The sequence below is a fragment of the Copidosoma floridanum genome, unplaced genomic scaffold (assembly GCF_036245765.1).
Source record: "Copidosoma floridanum isolate Cflo_tuat_1 unplaced genomic scaffold, Cflo_Japanese_pri ptg000004l, whole genome shotgun sequence".
Classification (NCBI taxonomy): Eukaryota; Metazoa; Arthropoda; class Insecta; order Hymenoptera; family Encyrtidae; genus Copidosoma; species Copidosoma floridanum.
In genome coordinates, this window is record NW_028321881.1 from 12,778,077 (window position 1) to 12,798,940 (window position 20,864).

Here is a 20,864-nt window from a genome sequence, read left to right on the forward strand (position 1 = left end):
TACATCTGGATTTTTAAGAGATAATCCATCTTTGCAAAATAAACGAGCGAATTTTTTCAACAAAGGATTAAGCTTTTTCAGATCTTCGCCCATTACAAAACAAAAACTATCGTCAAAAAGGTATTTGGAAGAAAAATCAAAACAAATATTGTCCGTATTTGATAAAAAAATTGTTAATTTGAGCCGAGACGATCCGGATGATTTTAAAGCAGATGACGGCAAGTCTTCTTTGCTCGAGATACGGAATTAATTGGGGATCCGAACCCAAAATAACATCCATCTCTAGATAATAATGTTATCAATACAATTGTTAGCTTGTACCAGTCTGACGACTACACTCAATATATGCCTGGAAAAAAATATTACGTTTTGTTAAAAGTAGACGGCAAATCGTTACCTGTTCAAAAATGACTAGTATTTAATAATTTAAAAGAATTGTATGAAATTTTTACAAGTACGTACTTAACTATGAAATGTAGTTTCTCAAAGTTTGCTAGCTTAAGGCCGAAATATTATATTTTGCTAGGTGCTTCTGGTACTCACTCTGTTTGTGTATGTCCTATACATGAAAATGTTAGTTTATTAGTGAGTAGAACCAATTGTAAAACACTTATTTCCAGTTCCGAGCTGCTTTCGATCAATTATAAGGATTGTTTGGATCGTATGGTATGAATTAACAAAACGACTGATTGTTATTGAAATTCTTGTAAGAAGAGCCCAGACGTAACGAATGTTATTGAGCAACTAAAGGATATTTTTAAAGAAAAATGTATTGAAATTGTTACCGACAAACAATGGGTAACGGTTGAAAGAACTTCATTGCAGGCTCTAATATCTCCAGTTGATGAATTTTAAGAGATGTTAAGTGTATGGTTGCAAAAATTGTTGATTCATTCATTTTTGTCAACAAACAAAGGGATTTTGTAAATGAGTTAAAAAATGAACTGAGAGAAAACGAGTGTATCGGAATTTGCGACTTTTTTGAAAATTATGCTTTCATAATTCAAAATTCGGTTCAGGGTATACATTGGAAAAACGATCAGGCAATCGTACACCCATTTTCAATTTATTATAGGAATGACTTGGATGAATTAAAAATTTTAAGCTCCGTTTGCATTTCTGAATGCCTACATCACGACACTATTGCCGTTCATGTATATCAAAAGCAGTTTCAAAATAGCAGCAGAGTGGCATTTTTTCCCCACTTCACATGGAAAGGGGCCATGCAACGGAATAGGCGGGACTGTAAAACGACTAGCTGCCAGAGCAAGTCTTCAGAGAATTAACAATCCCATTCGAACGCCGCGAGAATTTTTTGATTGGGCCACAGAATCACTGCCAAATATTACTTGTCGTCATTTTACAAATGATGATTACGGAGAAGAAAGAAAATAAGTGTCAGAGAAAGTTTTGAGAGCAACAACGATTAAGGGAATGCTTAAATATCATAGCATGGTTCCACTATCTCTTTAAGAATTAGAAGCGAGGCTGTTTTCTTTGCTCAAAAAAACAAATATTGTGAAAAATTTTAAGTGACATAATTTTGTTAAGAAACTGTGAAAAAAGTTTCACTTGTACATAAAAATTTTGTTATATCTATAAATAAATATCAAGCAATTACAATGTTTACTTAGCTTTTCATTACACATTTTCCTTAATTCAATAAAATATAATTTTTTCAGTTATTATTGCTCATCTCCGTTTTACAAGTATAAAATTACTTTAAATAATTGACAAAATAGTGATTTCTCGCTTTTTTGCATAATAATACAAAATTTTGAGGTTATACTGACAAATGGTAATGAAAAAAGTTGTAGGTCTTTTAATTATCTACAACTTTTTGTTATGTTTACTAGTTGATATTTTTTTTTTTTTTAGTTTTTTTTCATAAAGTTCAACTCTTTAGGTACAAAAGTGCCATTGGTAAAATTTTGTAGCTCTTAACAATTCGGAGCTATGTATTGTTTAAAATGAGTCTCAAACCACTATTATGAAATTTATTATAACTCATAAAATCAAAAATAGGCGATAAAAAAAAAAATTTATCGGACACGTATCTCTTATTTTCAGTATAGAAACTGGAAAAGAAATTTCAGCAGAATAAGAGAGGTGAAGCCAAAATTCGTTTAATTTTTAAAAGAATTACCCTTATAAGAAAATGATCTGTAGAAATTTCTAAGTTTTTTTTCTGATGATAGATAACTGTTAAATAAATCTATTGAATTGTTAAACGGACCAAAAAGGTATTAGTTCCTAATTTCTAAACGGACTCAAAAGGTGTATCCGTGCGAGAAGAGTAATTGCTAGCAGAGCTGCATATTTCCGATTCTTTTATTCCTCTGAACCTTCTCAACGCAAAATGTTGTGAACTTTTATAAGTCAAAAAAATCACCTTAGTTACGAATCAAGAAACCATAATGGATGGAAAAAGAAAATAAATCAATATACTTGAACAATTTTGTACGAATAAACTATTAATAAAAAAAATCACAAAATAAAAAACTGCTTGAAATTTTTTTTTTAGTTATGAGAAAAACTAAACATTTTTATTTATAATTATCTATACAATTATTTTAAAATGAAAAATGATTAAAAAGCTGATAAATACGTATTTAAATGTAGAAAAAAGCTACTAACAAAACGTTTTTTACGATTGTTAGAAAAAAATTAAGTAATAAAATTAGTAATTTATTAATCAATAATACGTATGGTCATACCAAAAAAATTCGTAAATAGTAAATAAATACTTATATTATAAATAAGTTACTAATCCCACTATAATAATAAGAAGCAAGTCTTTTCTAATCGGGATCGCTTGTAGCAAAGTGAATAGGATACTCGACTTGTGAACGAAATCGCTGGTTTAATTCCCGAGTTTATTCGGTAACTACATTTGTTCTGGCTTATACTACTATATAAATGTGTGACTCAAACCATCTGCTAAATTTGGGCGAATTAACTTAAAAAATAATGAAGCTATACTAAACCTGAGTAACCTGAACCACCGTAGACTCATCTTAGAAAAGGGAACCAGAAATAAAAGATCGTCGATTTGGGTTCCAACGTAAAAGACAGTTGGCCGAAAATTATTATCACCACGAGTACTCTCGTGTCGAATGAAAAATATCGTTAAAGTTAACTGTGTAAGGCCTTGCGGCTGCATGTGTGAGAGCAGCGACTAACAAGGGATTATGAAAGTTTATAAATTTGAGAAAAATTTAATGTTGTTAAAGACACTGCTAATTCATAAGGTAAAAATGCTTCTTTGGAGCTGATGTAAGATCGAGAATCTTTTTCAATTGAGTTTTTCGACTACTATAAGGGTAGACATTCTAAGACTTTTGTATTTTTATAATAGTGACAAATTGAGTAGGGGCATCTGTCCCAATTATGGACCTTTTGAGAAAAATTTCGAGCTCAACTTTATTTTGTGTCTAACGGTCAATAGAACTACACCTTGTGTAATAACGTATAAGTCGTTTGATTTTTTTTTAACAACATCAAATTTTTTTTTCATCACAAAGTTTTGTTATTTTTATTTTAATGATGAAACAAGAAAAAAAAATTTTGTCCCCCTCGATGGACTTTGAACCTATCGTGGACCCCCTTATTACGGACCCTGCCCATAATGTGGACCCCCCAATTATGGACCCTGTCCATAATGTAAAAAAATTTTTGTATGTTATTAAATAAACATTTGAGATTTATTTATAAGTACTTCTCACACTTTTAACAAAATATATGACTAGGCACTTTTTGAGATAAGTTTTTAAGAACAAATTTTCATATAAAACTAATTTTGTGATAATTACTATTACTTTTTTTTTATTATAATAATCTAATATTTTTTATGACTTTGTAATGGTTGTTTAGTCTTCTAGGTGCGTTTTTTAAGAGGCATTTTTTGTTGTTCTTTCTTTACTTTCAGAATAAAAACAACAGCTCGAAGTTATTGAGTTGAAGGTTATGTGTTCACTCAATACTGGCGGAATAAAGGGTCCATAATAGAGACAGAGCCGATAATCATGGCTGTATTGTGGACCCTCTAATAATGTATATAAATAAACTTTTTAGTAGTATAATTTGTTTTCATTATTTTTCTGAAACTCTTATTGATATATTAAACAATTTTTTGAGTTCAAATAATACTCCTAATTTTTTATACAGCATTTCAAAAATATGAGTATCTTACGGTTTTCAACAAGGCATAATGAAGAAAATAGTCAAAAGCGTTGTGTAACTTTTTAATATATTATTTTAATGATATAACATAATTTAAATGCTATTATTTGTCATTATTATGGTGAATTAGAGAGATAATAACAACTTAAAAAATAATTCATTGTGCTATTGAAACACTCATTTCACTTATCATTAATAATGTGATAATGGGTCCACGATAGGGACAGGGTCTATAATTGGGACAGATACCCTACATACAATCGTTTGACCAATAGTTTCCTATAAATTTTGTAGTATGGAAATCTCATGCAAAAACATATTCCATGTAGTCCTCAATCGATAAGACATGATACATGCACAACCACTTTGAGTTGTTGATATTTTTCCAATACAATATTTTTTCTTATTACTGGATTCACAGTACAAATTTTTTTGGGTTGAAAAATATTATAATGTTTATACACATGATTAATACTTTACGAGAAACATCTAATATACTAATAATTTTTGACCTTTCAGAATACATCATTATTATTACTTCTTGTAAACAGGAAAAAAATTATTGAATAAATTTATACGTGTACGAACCTTGAGTTATATTAATTAAAACTAAAAAGACATTTTAAGATAGAAAGGTACTAAGTATATCCAAGTAATATACTAAGATAGTGGCCCGTCAGTTAGTGAGGACTTAGAAGAAAAAAGAATTCTATTTGATTTTTACAAATGCCTTCTCCGAAAAGATTGCATGCAGTTTCGAAAAAATCGTCAAAAAGTAGTTAATAACGTAGCAAAAAGATGTTCAGTCAGTTAAAAAAGTACCAAAAAACAGTGAATATTTGAGTATTTGAGCAAATCTTACAACGAAAAAAATGCATACCTTTGGATCACTATTTTTAATTAAACGTTGCAGATAGTGTAAGGTTTGATTTCAATTTTGCCAAAAACACTTTTTCTGCGAATGTCAATTAATTTTAACGCCCTTAAATTGTTCTCAATAAGTATGCCAATAGTTTTTGAATATTATGTTTCTGAAACTGTGACTTAATATTCGTAGTACACCTTGTTTAACAAATAAAATGTAAAGCTCTTCTGCTTCCGTACAAATCAACTTTAGCACTATTATATCACTCCATGCGCTGACTATTAGCTTGTACTACACCGAAAAAAGTCGGATAAACTGTCTTCTCAACTTTACTGTAAACAGCACCCCCTAGTGGTTGATGCTCTCACTCATATAAATTGGGTTAACTGTTAATCTAAATCAGGCGAGCAGTTACATCAAGCGTTAAGAGCTTGGTTGAATAGACTTTTAGTGCTACTTCTCGCTCGTTTTCGGTGAACAGTTCACTCAACTTGACTGAACGAGGGCACTAGCTACTATGGGGTGCTATTCACAGTAAGGTTAAGAAGACAGTTTTCCTAACTTATTTCCACTGTATTGGTCTCAGCATGCATAAAATGTAATTAATAAAAAACTGAAATTCTTCAGTGTAATAACAGTTTAATTTTTTTCTTCACTTAAATAGTAATAACCTGACATACCTTAATCATTGATGAATGCCTATAAAATATTCAACATTCTTAATACATAATCGATTTTACAAAAATATATGATCAGCCACTAATACATTTTTCATTAAAATTTTCAGTATTTTGAGATAAAAGAAAATTCAAACTAGTTTTCAAAAAATTTATAACAACTAAACCACTAATTTTACGAGAAAAAAATCAATGGCAAACATGTTAATAAAAATGCAAGACATACGGGAGACAAAATATAAAAAAAAAAAAAAAAAGAACCTAGAAAATTAGGGTCTCATGAGTGTTAAACACAACTAAAAACTAATGAAAGTAACAACTACAACATAGATGCTTAGGATACTCTGTATAGTTTCTTGTGATCATGGTGTTATGTGTCATAAATCAGTTTATATATTATAATTATACTTCAATGAATTAAAATATGGAAAGTGCAAGCTAGGTTAATGTGATATTAAAATATTCTGGATGTAATCTGCACAGACTTCCTTCCATCCTTAAGTACACCTACGTTCAGCTTGATGAAATGGATAGCACAAGACTATTACAACAAATACCCAGAACCACAGTTTTCATTATCTCTTTATAGTATACATATAGTCTTGAATCATAAATTGTGTTATGCGATGAATAATTATTGCAATAAAACTGACCTAGTACGTTAATCTTAGCCTTGGATGAGTAAGAAGTTCCATAGTTATTGGAAACCATACATTGATAACGTCCAGCTTGGATATTAGTAATGTTAATTAGATGGAGAACGGAAGAAGCCACAGTTAATCCATTAGACGAGGTCAGTACGTAGTCCATTTTTAGTAAATCATTGTTTAATTCAACATTGTCTCGCTTCCAAGTGAAGTTCAATGACGTGTTTGCAGTACTTGTTGCTCCGCATTTCAACGTTACATTATCACCTTTGATGCTCATTTGACCATGGGGTTCTTCAACAATTCGTGGCTTAGGAAACCCATCTGTGCAAAAATCATATGACTCATATTTTATTTGTCCATGTGAATTAGTTTTTTTTCTTATGTACTAAAAAAATAGTAACCATTAGTGATACTAACACAGTAGTAAATAAATATTGAGCCAACAAGTATCACTTTCTGTTAGCCATAATTGTGGGCTTGTCGTAAAAATGTTTTAGAGCATTCACGATATTCACTTTCAATTATCATAGTAACTTTTTTTTATTATAATATGTAATAAAATTTTTGATTATGCATAGGTTATTTTACAATAAACGAAATTTTTCTTATCCCAGTGCAAGTAACAGAGTTTCAGTTTAAAAAATTTGCTTAAATACTAACGAGCATTCTTCTGTCAATGTTACAATATAAATTAAATGAGAATAATTACTTATGTCTTTTTACAATTTTCGCTTCTTACAACAGGGTACCTGGATGCCAATTATGGCTGTCCAATTTTTTTCGGTCAAAGAATATCAAAATTATTTGAACGAACATTACTTTCATTTATATTGAAGAATCAACAAAATTTTTTTCAGTGATTTATGCTAATGAAGTATTGGACCTAAATTCTAACACATTAAATAATTTCACGAGACGTGACATCACAAATTGAAAATAGAATTTGGCTACTCCAATTTTAGTTGTTTACATGTACGTAAGTTAAATAGGTTGGTCGGATATATACTTAACAGAAAGAGGTTGATAAAATAATAGAAATTTGCTAATAGATAGGTACAAAACTTTGAAACTTGTAAATATATTGAATATAACATAAAGTTTTTTCTAAAGAAGTATAAAAACAATAAATTATTTTATTTTTTCGAATGTTGAGTGGGTTAAAATTATTCATAAATGTACAACACATGAATATAACAAAGGGTTAGCTTAAATGCAGTAAATAACATACAAGGGTTTGTCTCTTAAAAAATATAAATTCTTTTTATTACTGATTTGTTTTTGGTCACATTAATTATTTCATTTTAATTTCTACCAAAAAAATTGACCATGCCAATTTATACTCTGTGAAAGTGTTTGCTATAGCATTATAAGAAATATTAGCGGAAACAACTTTTATTCGAGTTGCAAGCAAAGTACAAGGGTCTAACAGTTTAGATTTATTTTAATTATTGGGAGAATCGCACTTTAATTTAAATACTTTCGTACCCAATTTGAAGTACTAGTTATTATTTCTTTTAACAAAATACCAAGCTTTATTATTAATTATTTTAACATTATGACGTAGTTGATTGCATTATGAGCTTTGATGATGAGAACATTATAAATATTTGTTAAGTTTTCTAGTTTATTTTTTCCTTTTTCAGAGAATCCTATCAATTTTTTTACTAGAGGAAATATGTTAGCAAGCCTTCTACTACACCTTGTAAAGCAAGCTTTTTACACACATCTACCACACAGAAAAAATTTTTAAGCAAAAGGAGCTTAAACACGTGTGCTCATAGAGATCAACTTACTTTAAATTTCTTTTACACAAGTATTGGGACTAGCTAAGATCAAAGATTGTATCACACTAGATGTGCGTTGAACTCATAAAGCACAGTCATGAGAGCCACGCTGTCTGTAGTTTGTGCATACACAGTATGGAACAGTATTGAATTGTCGAAACTCATAGAGATGATGCACTATAGCTCAGCGATCGTGCTCTTCCAGCACAAAGTCTGGGCTCACTTTATGTAGTCTACTTATCATTAACTGCATAGACCTAAAAGCGTTGAACTTAAATATAAGTGAGTAAAATTGTAAATATAGTATTATTTATGACTATTGTTTGATTAATTATTGAACGGAAATTTTTACTTGCATAAATTTCTAAATTTATGTGTGAGAGTGTGTGTGTGTGTGCCAATCTGCATTTAATTTACAGGGACATTGATAAGTACTCGAACAGTGGTATCTAACGTATACAGCATTGTATCCCAAATCAAAATCCGTCAAAAAAAATGTTTGAAGAATTTGTTTTTAAATAAGGCCAGTTACAAGATTATTTGCTTTTGGCCCATTTGGAACGAATTTTAAGTTGCACGGGTTGCCACATAGTGTGGTTTGGTGTGAATAAACAACTGCATAGCAACGAGCTATTTACCAGTTAGTGTAGCACTATGAATCTAGCGAGCCAAAGGTGGTACGCTAATGTTGTTGCATAGCGTGAAGTCATTAATACTTGCTACAGTTACAGCATAAGATACTTTATGACTGTGAAAATCTCAATTGCATAAGCAAAACAAAACACATTACCGTTTAACTAAAATTTTACTAATAACTTGGTGTCAAATAACTGACAATTACTACTAGTCAACATAATAAAAACGTTAACCTTTGATAATTAAGTAATCAGAGGTACGAAAGATTTCCATAAACACTAACTTATAAGACTTCACAGAACTTTAGTAAATTGTAATTAGAGAAGTCCTTAGTTAGCTTCTAATAAGTAGAATCTTGGCCACTATTAAGGTACTACGAGGCTGGTACTGGACGGGTATTTGGCTGTTACTTCATGAGCACTTAACTAGCACTTAATAGATAATAGACGGGCATTTGGCAGGTATTTGGTGGGCCCTTGGTGGGTACTAAGGGGACACTAGAGAAGCATTTGTCAGGTACTCGATGGGTACTTACCAGGTACATTACGGGTTATTGGCGGGTACTTGTCGAACACTTAGTAAGTCCTTGACCGTCACTCAGCAGGTACTTGACGGATCCTTGGTAGGTAGTTGGTAGGTACTTGGTGTGCACTTAAGGAGCAATGGACAGGTACATTACAGGACTTGATGGACACTTGGCAAGTAGTTGACAGGTACTTACCAGGTACATGACAAGCACTTAACGGGTACTTCACGGGCACTTGACAGGATTTTGATGGTGACTTAACATAACTTGATGAACACTTGGCTGGTCCTCGATGGTACCTAGGAGGCACTCAATAGGCACTTAGTGGGTGCTTGGTAAGTACTAAGCATGTAATTAACAGGTAGTTGACAGAAGCGTGAGGGCCACTTGGCAGGACTTACGGGTATTCAATAAAAACTTAGGGGAACTTGATCGGTATTTAAGTCAAGTACGAAAAGTCTTACATAGTGCCCACCAAGGACCTGAAAAGTCTTCGGAAAGTACCCATCAAGTCCTATCTAGTACCTGTCATGTGCCCGTTAAGTAAATGATAAGTGCCCTCTTAGTATCCACCAAGTGCCTACTTAGGGCACGCCAAATATTCGATAAGTACTCACTAAGTGCCCGTCAATTGTCCGTTAAGTACCAACCAAGTGCCCATCAAGTACCCAGTTACTCCCCGTCAAGTACTTGAAAAGAACCCGTCAAGTTACCGTTGTGTGCCCATCCAGAACCTGACACGTGCCGTCAAATATCCACTAAGTACCAGCCAAGTTCCCACTAAGTACCTGCAAAATTTCCATCAAATATCCGCTAAGTGCCAGATAAGTAACATCAAGTACCCATGACAAGTAACACCAAGAGCCCATGAGGTAACAGCCAAATTCCCGTCAAGTAGTAGCATAGTATCTGACTAGTATCAATTAAAAACCTGTAAAGTACCCGCTAAAATGTTAATAATCAAAAGCCAACTAAAGGCTTGTCAAATAATGGTTCTATAGTATTGTATTGGTGCTGTTTTATTAGAGCACAAACTAAACTTAAGTAAAGTTTTGGTAAAAGTACAGGTATAGCTTGACACTCTTCTAAGTTTCTGTTATCTACGACCCTAGTTATTGGCATACAATTTACAAAGGTTCTATGACATCTTATAAGTTAGTGTTTACGGAAATCTTTCGTAGCTCTGATTGTACAATTATCAAAGGTCAACAGAGAGCATGAAGAAATATTGCACGTGCGAATCTCAGGCTTTGTGGTGTGAGAGCACGATCGCTGAGCTACAAGATCTCTCATCTACGAGCTTCTACAGTTTAATATTTCATCCTACGTTGCGTGCACAAACAACAGGCACCGTTGCTCTCATGCTTGTGCTTTACGAGTTTAACGCACATTTGATTTAGTGTAAAACAATATTTGATCTAAGGTAGTCCAAATACTTGTTTAGAAGGAATTCAAAGTAGTTTCAACTCTTTACGCACACGTATTTCAGCTCCTTGCAATCAAAATTTTTTCCGTTTTTTTTCCGTGTACACAACATGTTTGAAAGCAGAGTTATGTCATAATTTAAAAGCCCTATGTCTGATGGATTTTGAAATCATCGAAACTTTCGTTCTTTTGATTTCTTATTTTTAAGAGACATGCGCTTTTTTTTAATCTTAGCCGATACTTTTTTATATATTTTCATTGCCTTTGAGACCCATGTTTGATAATACAAACTTCTGTCCTGAGTCTTTTTTATTCATTGCTAATAGTAGTCGATAATCATATAATGCTGATTCCCCGTAGAACCGATATTTCAAGGCGTTATTACTTACTGTGATTGTATTTGAAGTTTTATCATCGTAACTTGATACTCCTGCAGCAAATGTCTTAGCTTTTATAGCTACCACGCCAAACAAGCCCCTTTGTGCTTCTTTTACATTTTCTACAACGTTACACCTTCGTACATGAGTTTTTTTTCTACGCGCTTGCTTATTTCATAATCAGTGTCAGCACGATTAGCTAGTATCCACTATCGCTACCTGTAACTTTTCCCATAACTGTACTTATCATTTATGTATCAAACAGCACAAGCGCACCACACTGGCAAGTAGCAGGTGATGCCTGCGCTATACCAACTTCACTATATTACGTTAATTTTGCATGCTACAGTTATAAAACCACAACGTTTATTTATATTTGCAAATGCATGGCTGACATATAAAAAATAGGCTAGTCTTGACGGAAAGTATAAGAAAGAAAAAACCAAGTCAGACGTTATACTTCTATGACAAACAGTATATAAATAAGTATATAAATGTAAATTTTCTCCATAAAACAATATTTTAAATAAACCACTGCTTTGTATCGAAGGTGGTGCATTTACCGCTTAAATGATAATATTTAGTAATTTAGTGTGATTTTAATGAATTTTTTAATATGTAATGAATAAACAATTATAAAGAATAAACATCGTAGATAAGAAATATTTTAACTAAGGCCGTAGCATGACGTGCTGCTAGAATAGCCCACAAAAGAATGTGCGCTTTCAGCAAATCTTCTGATGATTTCAGAACAACTTCCATCGCCTACGCCAATTACATCTCTCACATCAGGCTTATATCTGTCATTTAGCTTACATACTTATTTCTAGTCACGTATTTAATACCCACAATAAATGTATATCTGAAAGGGTTCAAAAAAACATCCAACTTTACCCATTTATCTTCAATAGGATAGTATTATACACCAATGAATGTCCCTACAGGATGTTAACCACATGTAGGTGTTTTTATATAGATATTAAAACGTAAATTCTTTGTAGTAAACGAAATCCTAAAAAATCCAAATTGGCTTACTTTACCGTTTTTAATGTTTAATTTCAAAAAATCCTAATTATAACCTTATAAAAAAAATCGCACAAAATTGTATTTATAAGGAAATCATCCGTACGCATTGCCTAATTTTTTTTACTAAATAGCTATAAGATAAACATATTAAATTTTTAAATGGACCAATAAGTTATATTTTTTTGATAAAATAAGAAAAAAGGGGTCAAGTATGCATGAAAGCGTACATACAAGTATATCTATGAAAACAAAATAATTGCCACTACTGCTAAATTTTTACGTTTCTCTCATCTCTCTTTATCTTTTCCCCGCTAACGGTGATTAACCTTGTATAAAACACTTATGTATGTATGAAAAATGCGTGTGTTAGAATTGTTTCGTCACTGTATGTGTATGTGCACCGAGCATAGTGAAAATGCGCATCTGAGTTTTAAGCACACTGCACGATCGGGTAGTATAGAGATCTCGCCAGTACGCTTCCACTTACCACATAAGATGGTTAAGCTATTCACCGCTCCTCTGCGTTCGCTCTTTAGACGTGTATAATGAAATAAATAATGAAACCAACAATAGTTTTTCTATCGAGAAAATTACTTTATCTTTTTATTACTTAATAAAATAAAAGCTGATCTATCGCGAACTCTGCCTTGCCCCAAAATCCCTTTCAATCTCAGAGAACTTTTGCAGAGCTCATCATTTTTAAATTACTTGAGTTAGCAGGGTCCTTTGAGCCAGATATTGTCTTGCTGCTGTTCGTCGTAATAAAATAAGTGTATTTTTTTAACCTTTGCGAACTTTGTTAATCTAATAATTAAATTCATTGCGTTGCATTTAATATTACTTTAGTGTCAATATATTAATTGAACTTTCCTCTTTTATTTTTATCGTTTACTTATAAACGACTATTCTTATTTTTTATAGTTAATGCTGAATTTTGTATAACTACCGTCTTTTTATTTGTAAAAATTGAGCGAAAATTTGTTAAGGCATAATGTAGGCCAATTTATATTGAGTTTTGCTCTAATGTTGAATTGCAAGTGATAATAAAATTTAATTATTTAAGAAAATTAAAAGTTTAATCAGTAGGTAACACGCTTACCCACTTAGGCCTTTTATTACATAGGTATATGTTATACAAATCAATACATCTAATTTTATCTTACAATATACATATATGTACGTAGAAAGTAACACTTTGGAAATCTAGGCGATAATTTAAGTTGAAAAATACTTAAGTTATTTGATAAAATTTGACATTTATGTAAAAATGATATGATTGGTAAGAATACCTATGGATAGTAATAGCCTCCTTCTTAGTTGTTAGAATACTAGCTTAGGTTAGTATTCTTCAATCGGAAATAGCTCGACTACACGTTTGTTCTTGATCATTTAGATATACTGTTTACGAACTTCGCTGAAGTTTAAACTAAGTCGTAATAATTGTTCAAAATGGAAAGTTATAATAAGACTCACAAGTAAACCTACCCAAGTGTCACTCACTGATTGTAATGAAACTTTGAATAGTGGTAGAGAATCATAAAATAAATAAAACATGCTTTTTTTTATCGGCGGAGAACGGTTCCTATGGGGTGAAATCTACCCTTAAGTTTTCACCTTTAAAACACATTTTCTGTAATATTTTCTTTTAAACTCCATATTAAAAAAAAAAATTATATGAAAACTGTTCCCATCAAAAAGTGCTTATAATCAAAGAAAAATTCTACAGTTGAGGTTGCATTCCCTTTACTTAAGGGATTTTTTAATAGTAAGTTTTTTTCTGAAAAATCTAAAATTCGTTGAAAATTAATCAAAAATATGTTTTTGCATGTTACATAACATGTGCACTTAACCAATATTTATATTTTTCTTAAAACAACCCCTTTTAAGGAAAAACTACCCCTATTTAACATAAATTACTTGAGCCGGTTAAGACAACAAGTTAAGCATAAAAATTGACATACGGGGGTTTTCCAGGTCGCTGATAGCGTCAACAAATCCAATATGGCGGAATAGTGAGGGGTTCGCAAGAAAAGATATACGTATTTTATAACAATAGAAAAATATCATTTCATTAGTTATCAGTGATGATTCTTTACTATTTATTATACTAATTACAATTCTGAGGTAGATTTTTATTCACTTCAACTGCAAAGAAGTAATGTATGCACAATGATACAGTATACCACGAGCATTTCATGATTGCAATTTTGTCACGCAACATACAGTTTGATGTTTCAACATAGAACGGGTGTTTCAAAAGGACTAGGCTTATCTGAAATGTAACTGCTCTTCCTCCATGCATATTCAAACATGTTTATGAATCAAGGAGAAGAGAACTAATTGTGGATAAGCGACTGAATTTTCAGAATATTGTACCTTAAGTGCAAGTTAATGTTGTAATCATACAAAAGGATAAGACCTGAAAAAAATTTTATAAAGTTTCTCCAGCGTCTGAAAGTGTATATATGCATCAAGTTCTTGAATGAGACCAGTTGTTCCAGCCGGTACAGTAAAAACTTTTATTTGTTTATTGTTTTTGAAAATGTTCATAAATATCTTCTCTTTTCGACCCATCTAAGAGTTTAGACACAAAATCGATCTCTTACTGGCTGTCAGTCCAACTTAAGCCCATCGCCTTAAATTGATATCATATACAGCGACAGATTTGTCAGATGCTGCATTGAACTTTTCCAAAACATACTCTAATACATAATACAATTTATCAATTCTTCCACCATCCTCGATGAATTGTTTTTCTTGTCTATACAGTGTTCTCTGATTTAAAACTTTCTTAAATTTTTGTTATACTGACTCAAAACTTCTTCTTTTTCTCTTTCCTGAATGCCAAAATTGTATTACTTTTTTTTATACATGAGATCAATCTGTTTATCAGATTTATCGTTGTAGGTCATACAATCATCAACAGAGTAATTTTCTTCATCATCTTTAACTGCAACAAGTTCAGGTACTGCACTACAATCATTAAAACATAAGCTATCGTAAGTATCAACAAATACTTAACAATTGACCGTATCTTCTATCAAATTTTTTAGGTGAAGAGCAAATGATATTTCTTATTTTGTTGTAACGGATTCCACATCAAAAATTGGATCCTTAAAGCTTTGATTTAGTACTTTCAAAATATTACTCGGATTCATGAACATTATGTACGTAGCTATAAATTTAAAATTTACAGCTAAATTTAATATTGTTTAATTAATTGAACCGTAAAAAGGTAAATGTATACCAACATTTCTCTTGATTCTTTCAAACACACATAATAAAACAGATAAGTTAAATCAAAACAAAAAAAAAACACTTAATATAAAATATGAAACAGAGGTTCTAAAGAACTCGTATTTATTCACAATTACTTTAGTGTACATAAAGATACATTTTCCTGACTTTAAAATAAACAAGTACGGAATTTTTACATAATTTACTAACGATGATACCTTGTCACGTGGAAATTGTGGAGTTTGGAGGTGTAAGGGGATTGAATACACGTGGAAGAAAGTATATGTCCGTTTATTAGTGTCTCAAAGCGAGAGCAGTCGCGTGCGTGGCGTTAGGTTCGGAGGCTGGTCGGAGAGAGAGAGAGCGGGAGAGCTGATAACGCTCGGGCCCGCCGCCGAAAGGTGATCATCATACTCTGTATCCGCTGCTCATGCGCCGTGAAAGGTGAGTCTTGGGCGCGAACTTACAAAGGTTCTAGATACTGTACGTCACAACCTAATAGACGGCTAGTAAAGCCTTGGCACAAGGAAACATATTCATGCTATTAGCGTGGTGTTAGTTTAAGTATATGGTCGTAGGAAAAGTAATTCTTTTTAAACACTAAAAATTTTTCTCATCTAGTAAGTTTTGACAGTGCTAAATTAAATGTCATTATTGAATCTGTTGATGACATCAAATAAATGTATAAAAGTGGTAATTTAGAAACAAAATTGATTTTTGTACGAACCATGTACCAAAACTGACACCAAATTAATAGCATGAATTTTGATCTATAAACCAAGGTCGATTTCAAGGACAAAAAAGCTCCCCAAAATTAAAAGTGTTACTATGTATATCCCTCCCCCCTAAAAACGAATAATAAGAGTTTCTTTCCATATTGTATTAAAAAAATTGTTATTGATATATTTCGTTAACAATATAAAAAATTTTATTTTTAACAAAATATAAATGTTTTTCGATTCCTCGATTTATTTTAAGATAAAAAGATCTTATTCAACTTAATTTAAAAATCTATTGGTTTTTCGCAAACAATTTCCCGAGTTAAAAAAAGATTTGTTTTTGGAGAATTTTAGCTGCATATTAAACAATGGTTACTCAACGTCTTGACAGCAAACTGCTACTAATATTAAAATAATTGGCATTTTGCATGAAAAATTCTATTTTGTCCATCTTGTTCAGTTCGAAAAAATAATCGACACGTATTTTTTCTATTCTCTAAAAAATAAGAACTTGAAAAGATATAGCACCTTCAAGTTTCTCTGTTGTTCATAGCTATAGATGTACTCTCTATGTATGTAAAAATTAAAACAGTAAATAACATACTTATTTGTTTTCACATGATAATTTGAGTAAAAATGATTTTTTTTTTCTTCAAACTTTCAGGAATACTTGCATTTAATATTGTCTTGATATAGTTTAATTATGAACCAATTTTGTTTACCCATGTTATTTGAGGTTGGGTTAACGTTTCTTACTTGTTTCAAATCGCTGTGTCTTGGAAAGTTTTTAATCCGCTTTAATGTTACGCATCTATTTTTTCTGTAATTAATCGTAAAATATACATCTGTAATGTATGCTTTACAACGTCACGTATATATGGCGTTTTTTGTAACTGTAAAAAAACTATAACTTCAAGGTACTATATCGTTTACAATTTCATTTTGTTGAAAAAAAGAAAAAATACGTGTTGGCTATTTTTCAAAACTCTACAAGGCGGACCAAATAGAAGAAAATTTTTTTTTTCATGCACAATCCCAATTGTCGAACCTAATAATTTAATAATATTTGCGTCAACTATGACCCACTAAATATAATTAATTTGTAACCAGTTAACTTTGAACGCACGGAGTTTTGACGTGTATAGAATACGTATAATCTATACCTTTAAATATAACTAGCGGACCCCCCCGTCTCGGCTTCGCCCGAGACTCACTAAATGGAACACCGTAGTGTGCTGACATGTGTGAAACGTTTTCAGTGCAAAATTGTACATCTAGTTCTGACACTTCTTAGAACAAAAATCTTCTTATTAAAAACATATTAATTTGAAATGCATACAATTTATTTGGTCAAGTAAAAAGCTGTAAAAAGTGAAAAAAAAAAATTATGTTGAAAAATACTGTGCATTCCTTATATTATATGATAATCCTTTGCCTTCAAAGGCCGTTGACTTGCAGTTTCTCCCGTTTAATCTATTAACAGGGCTATTTTTCAAAGCTATGAAGATTCAAAGCTCACAAAAAATTTATTAAAAAATTGTTTTCTCTTATCTCGCAACTTTATTACCAGAGCAACAGAGTCCTGGAGCTTAATCTCTACGTTATTTATCGCAACAGGAATACAAATACATACTCTACATGTTTAAAACTCTGACAGATTCAAGAGATTACTATGAGGATTATAGTGAAAAGCTGATCTCTCATTTTAATATATTCTTTCGTCATTTTCTTGGCACCTAAAATTGTATTCATAAGATGCATTTGAAGTTTTCCTTCTAATTCGACTTCTTGTGACTTATGGCATAGTTAAGACTCTTGTGAGCCCTAAGGCTATTTTTTTCAACCTCATTAGGTTGTAATACATTTTTTGGCAAGGAAGTTCGACGTTCGATGGCCCTAAAAAAGACCGGTGAGCTTCTTAAGTAAAGTCTTTCTTGACTGAAATTTCCAGCAAACATGACTGCCTAGATACCTCAGGGTTTGAAGCTTTGGAGCTAGTTGTAGAGCTCTTACCCAACGTCTCCTGGTAATCACATCGAAGACGGTGTCTAAAGAACCTTTTTTTCAGACTCAGTTGTTTTGGTGATCTAAGGTGGAAAGGTTAGGTCGTGATGCTTTCCCGTTGGTAACTGTCCCGTTGGATCACGTTTATTGTTCTTCCTTCATAGCTGTTACGTTCTCCCAGCGTAGATCTTGGAGAGGATCGGTAATTCTTGGTTGAGTGCTTAAAGTTAAGAGGGTAATATAGGGTCATCGGTCACCAGGGTTCTTAGGCCCAGAAAAGGGCTGGTAGTGAAACTTGCAGCTATTCCTTACTATCATTCTTGATTATGAAAATCCAGCTGCAGGTAGCTTGGCACTTAACCTTTAAGTTTCTGTGTATGGAGACCGTACAGGGAGGGAAGTACGAGTACGCCACTAACCAAAGAATATCTCGTCTGCAGGTCGTTCCCCGGATAAGCAACCGTTCATTAGTAGTCAGGAACGTGAGCCTGGAAAATATCTTCTCTGTAGATATGTCGTTGGGACGACCACTAAGGAGGCCATTGTGGTTGCCCAAACTCTTCAGGACTGTCTTCCCTGGCTCGCATTTGAAGTAGAAAATTCTCTGCCGGCATCAGGTCGGATGGTTGAACGGCCACAAAGCTCTGAAGTGCCGGAGTAGGTTGTGCTCTGGCTAGAAACGTTTCCTGGTATTCAACCGGATACGTTGACGTTCCGAACGCCAGTTTTGCCGTAGCACTCGTTTATTTGGGGAATCCGGGGTAGAAACCGATTTATTTCGCTTGCCCATGAAAGAAAAGTGTCATAGGTCGCCACGATGCCCAGCTGCACGACTGACTCCTCTATTCTTGGTATAGTGCCGATGATCGACTGCGATGATTGTCTACTCGATAAGGTATCTTAGAACCACTCTTCACTATCTTTGGTTGTGGGTGGCTTCAATTTTACCTTAACGCCACGTAGCGTATCCTACTGAACTAAATCGCAAAGCTAGCTTATTTTAGCAAAACTTTGAACTTATTTATCGCTATTGTTATTAACTTATTTGAGAAAAAAAATATGCGAAAACCATTTTGGAATCATGAAGAATCAGTATGCAAAATTTCAGCAAAATTGGTTCAGTAGTTATCGCGGTTAGCGATTACAACGGTTTTGGCAACTTTGCTTTATATATTAGTAAGATGAACCTAAGCGCCTGGGTATACACGTGTTAAATACATATAAAACCCCGAACGTTCGAGGCTCACAGGATATAAATCAGATACATTCAGCAGGTAATTGTTAATGTATTATTAAAGAACAAGGTTCAATGGTTATTTTTAGCACTGGTTGGCTGTCATAACGTTAAATAATAATTATTCAAATGCAGCAAAAAACCGCAAAAACGCATTTTTTTAAAGTTGGTAAATTTTCGCGGAGAACCAACGGGTTTCCATTTTTTACTCAGAATTAAAATGTATTAAAGAATTGAAAAAAATTTATATTTTGTTAAAAAACATTTTCTTATAATTTTATTAAAATTTGTTGATAAAAGTTATTCGAAGCAAATTAAGAAGGAACACTGTTGTTATTTATGTTTAGAAGGCCAAATTATATAGATAAAATTTGTTTAATTTCAGGAGTTCCTTTGGCAACGGGATTGACCTTAGCACCTAGATGATTTATGTGCCAATGCTTTTCTCAGCGTACATTAGTTTCGTCAATAAAGTAATAGATTAGAATTAAGTATGCAGTTATTTTATAGTAAAAAATAATTTCATACGATATCAGTACACACTCAAATGATTATATATAAATTTGAGTCATTTCTCATTGTGAATATCTCTTTTTCAAACCAAACTTTAGGAATTCTAGTTTTATTGACTCATTCAACATTGATGTAAGGATTTCCATTATATAGTAGTACAGAAAAAAAAGGATCCGTACGTTTTAAAATGAAAGAAAAGTAAAAAAAAGGAAAAAAAAATAGGGAAGACATTTTTAAGAAAGATATTGTTCAATAAACCACGAAAAAACAAATGAGTTTTTTTGTAAAACTCATTTCTTATCTATTTTGTATTTACCAAGACAACTCGTGAATAAATTATTGAAAAGTATAAAAATCGGTTTAAAATTCTAATTTCTAATCCCTCGCTGTCCTTGGTGTGTTAAATTTTTATGTTTGTTCAGCCATATTGGATTTATCATTTTTAATTTCCAAAATCCGACAACAAATACGCAATCGGCGACCCAGAAAACCCCCGTTTATCAATTTCTATGCTTAATTTGTTGTTTCAAGCAGCTCAAGTGATTTATTTTGAATAGGGGTAGTCTACCTCAAAAAGGGATTATTTTAAGAAAAATACAAATACTGGCTAACTGCACATGTTATGTAACATGCAAAAAAATTTTTTTGGTTAATTTTCAATGAATTTCAGAATTTTCAGAAAAAAACTTACTATTAAAAACATAGTTTTAACTCTTTAAGTAAAGGGAATGCAACCTTAACTGTAGAATTTTTCTTTAATTATAAGTACTTTTTGATGGAAACAGTTTTCATATAATTTTTTTTTCAAATATTGAGTTTCAAAGAAAATATTACAAAAAATGTGTTTTAAAGGTGAAAACTTAAGGGTAGATTTCACCCCCTAGGAACCGTTCTCCACCAATAAAAAAAAACCCGTGTCACTTATTTTTTGATTCTCTACCATTATGCAAAGTTTCATCAAAATCGGTGAGTAACTTTTTGGCAGGTTTACTTGTCAGTAAGATCTTTA

The 20,864-nt window shown here is 32.1% G+C and overlaps 1 protein-coding gene across 2 annotated transcripts in view; it reads right to left on the reverse strand.

Annotated features, from left to right (window-relative positions):
- Positions 1–20,864, reverse strand: part of LOC106635898 (uncharacterized) — a 606,704-nt gene that overhangs the window by 214,285 nt on the left and 371,555 nt on the right. For both annotated transcript variants that reach the window (XM_014348085.2, XM_014348086.2), the window contains exon 11: positions 6,378–6,695. In XM_014348085.2, the coding sequence (XP_014203571.2) occupies positions 6,378–6,695 (318 nt within the window). The remainder of the gene's footprint in view (positions 1–6,377; positions 6,696–20,864) is intronic.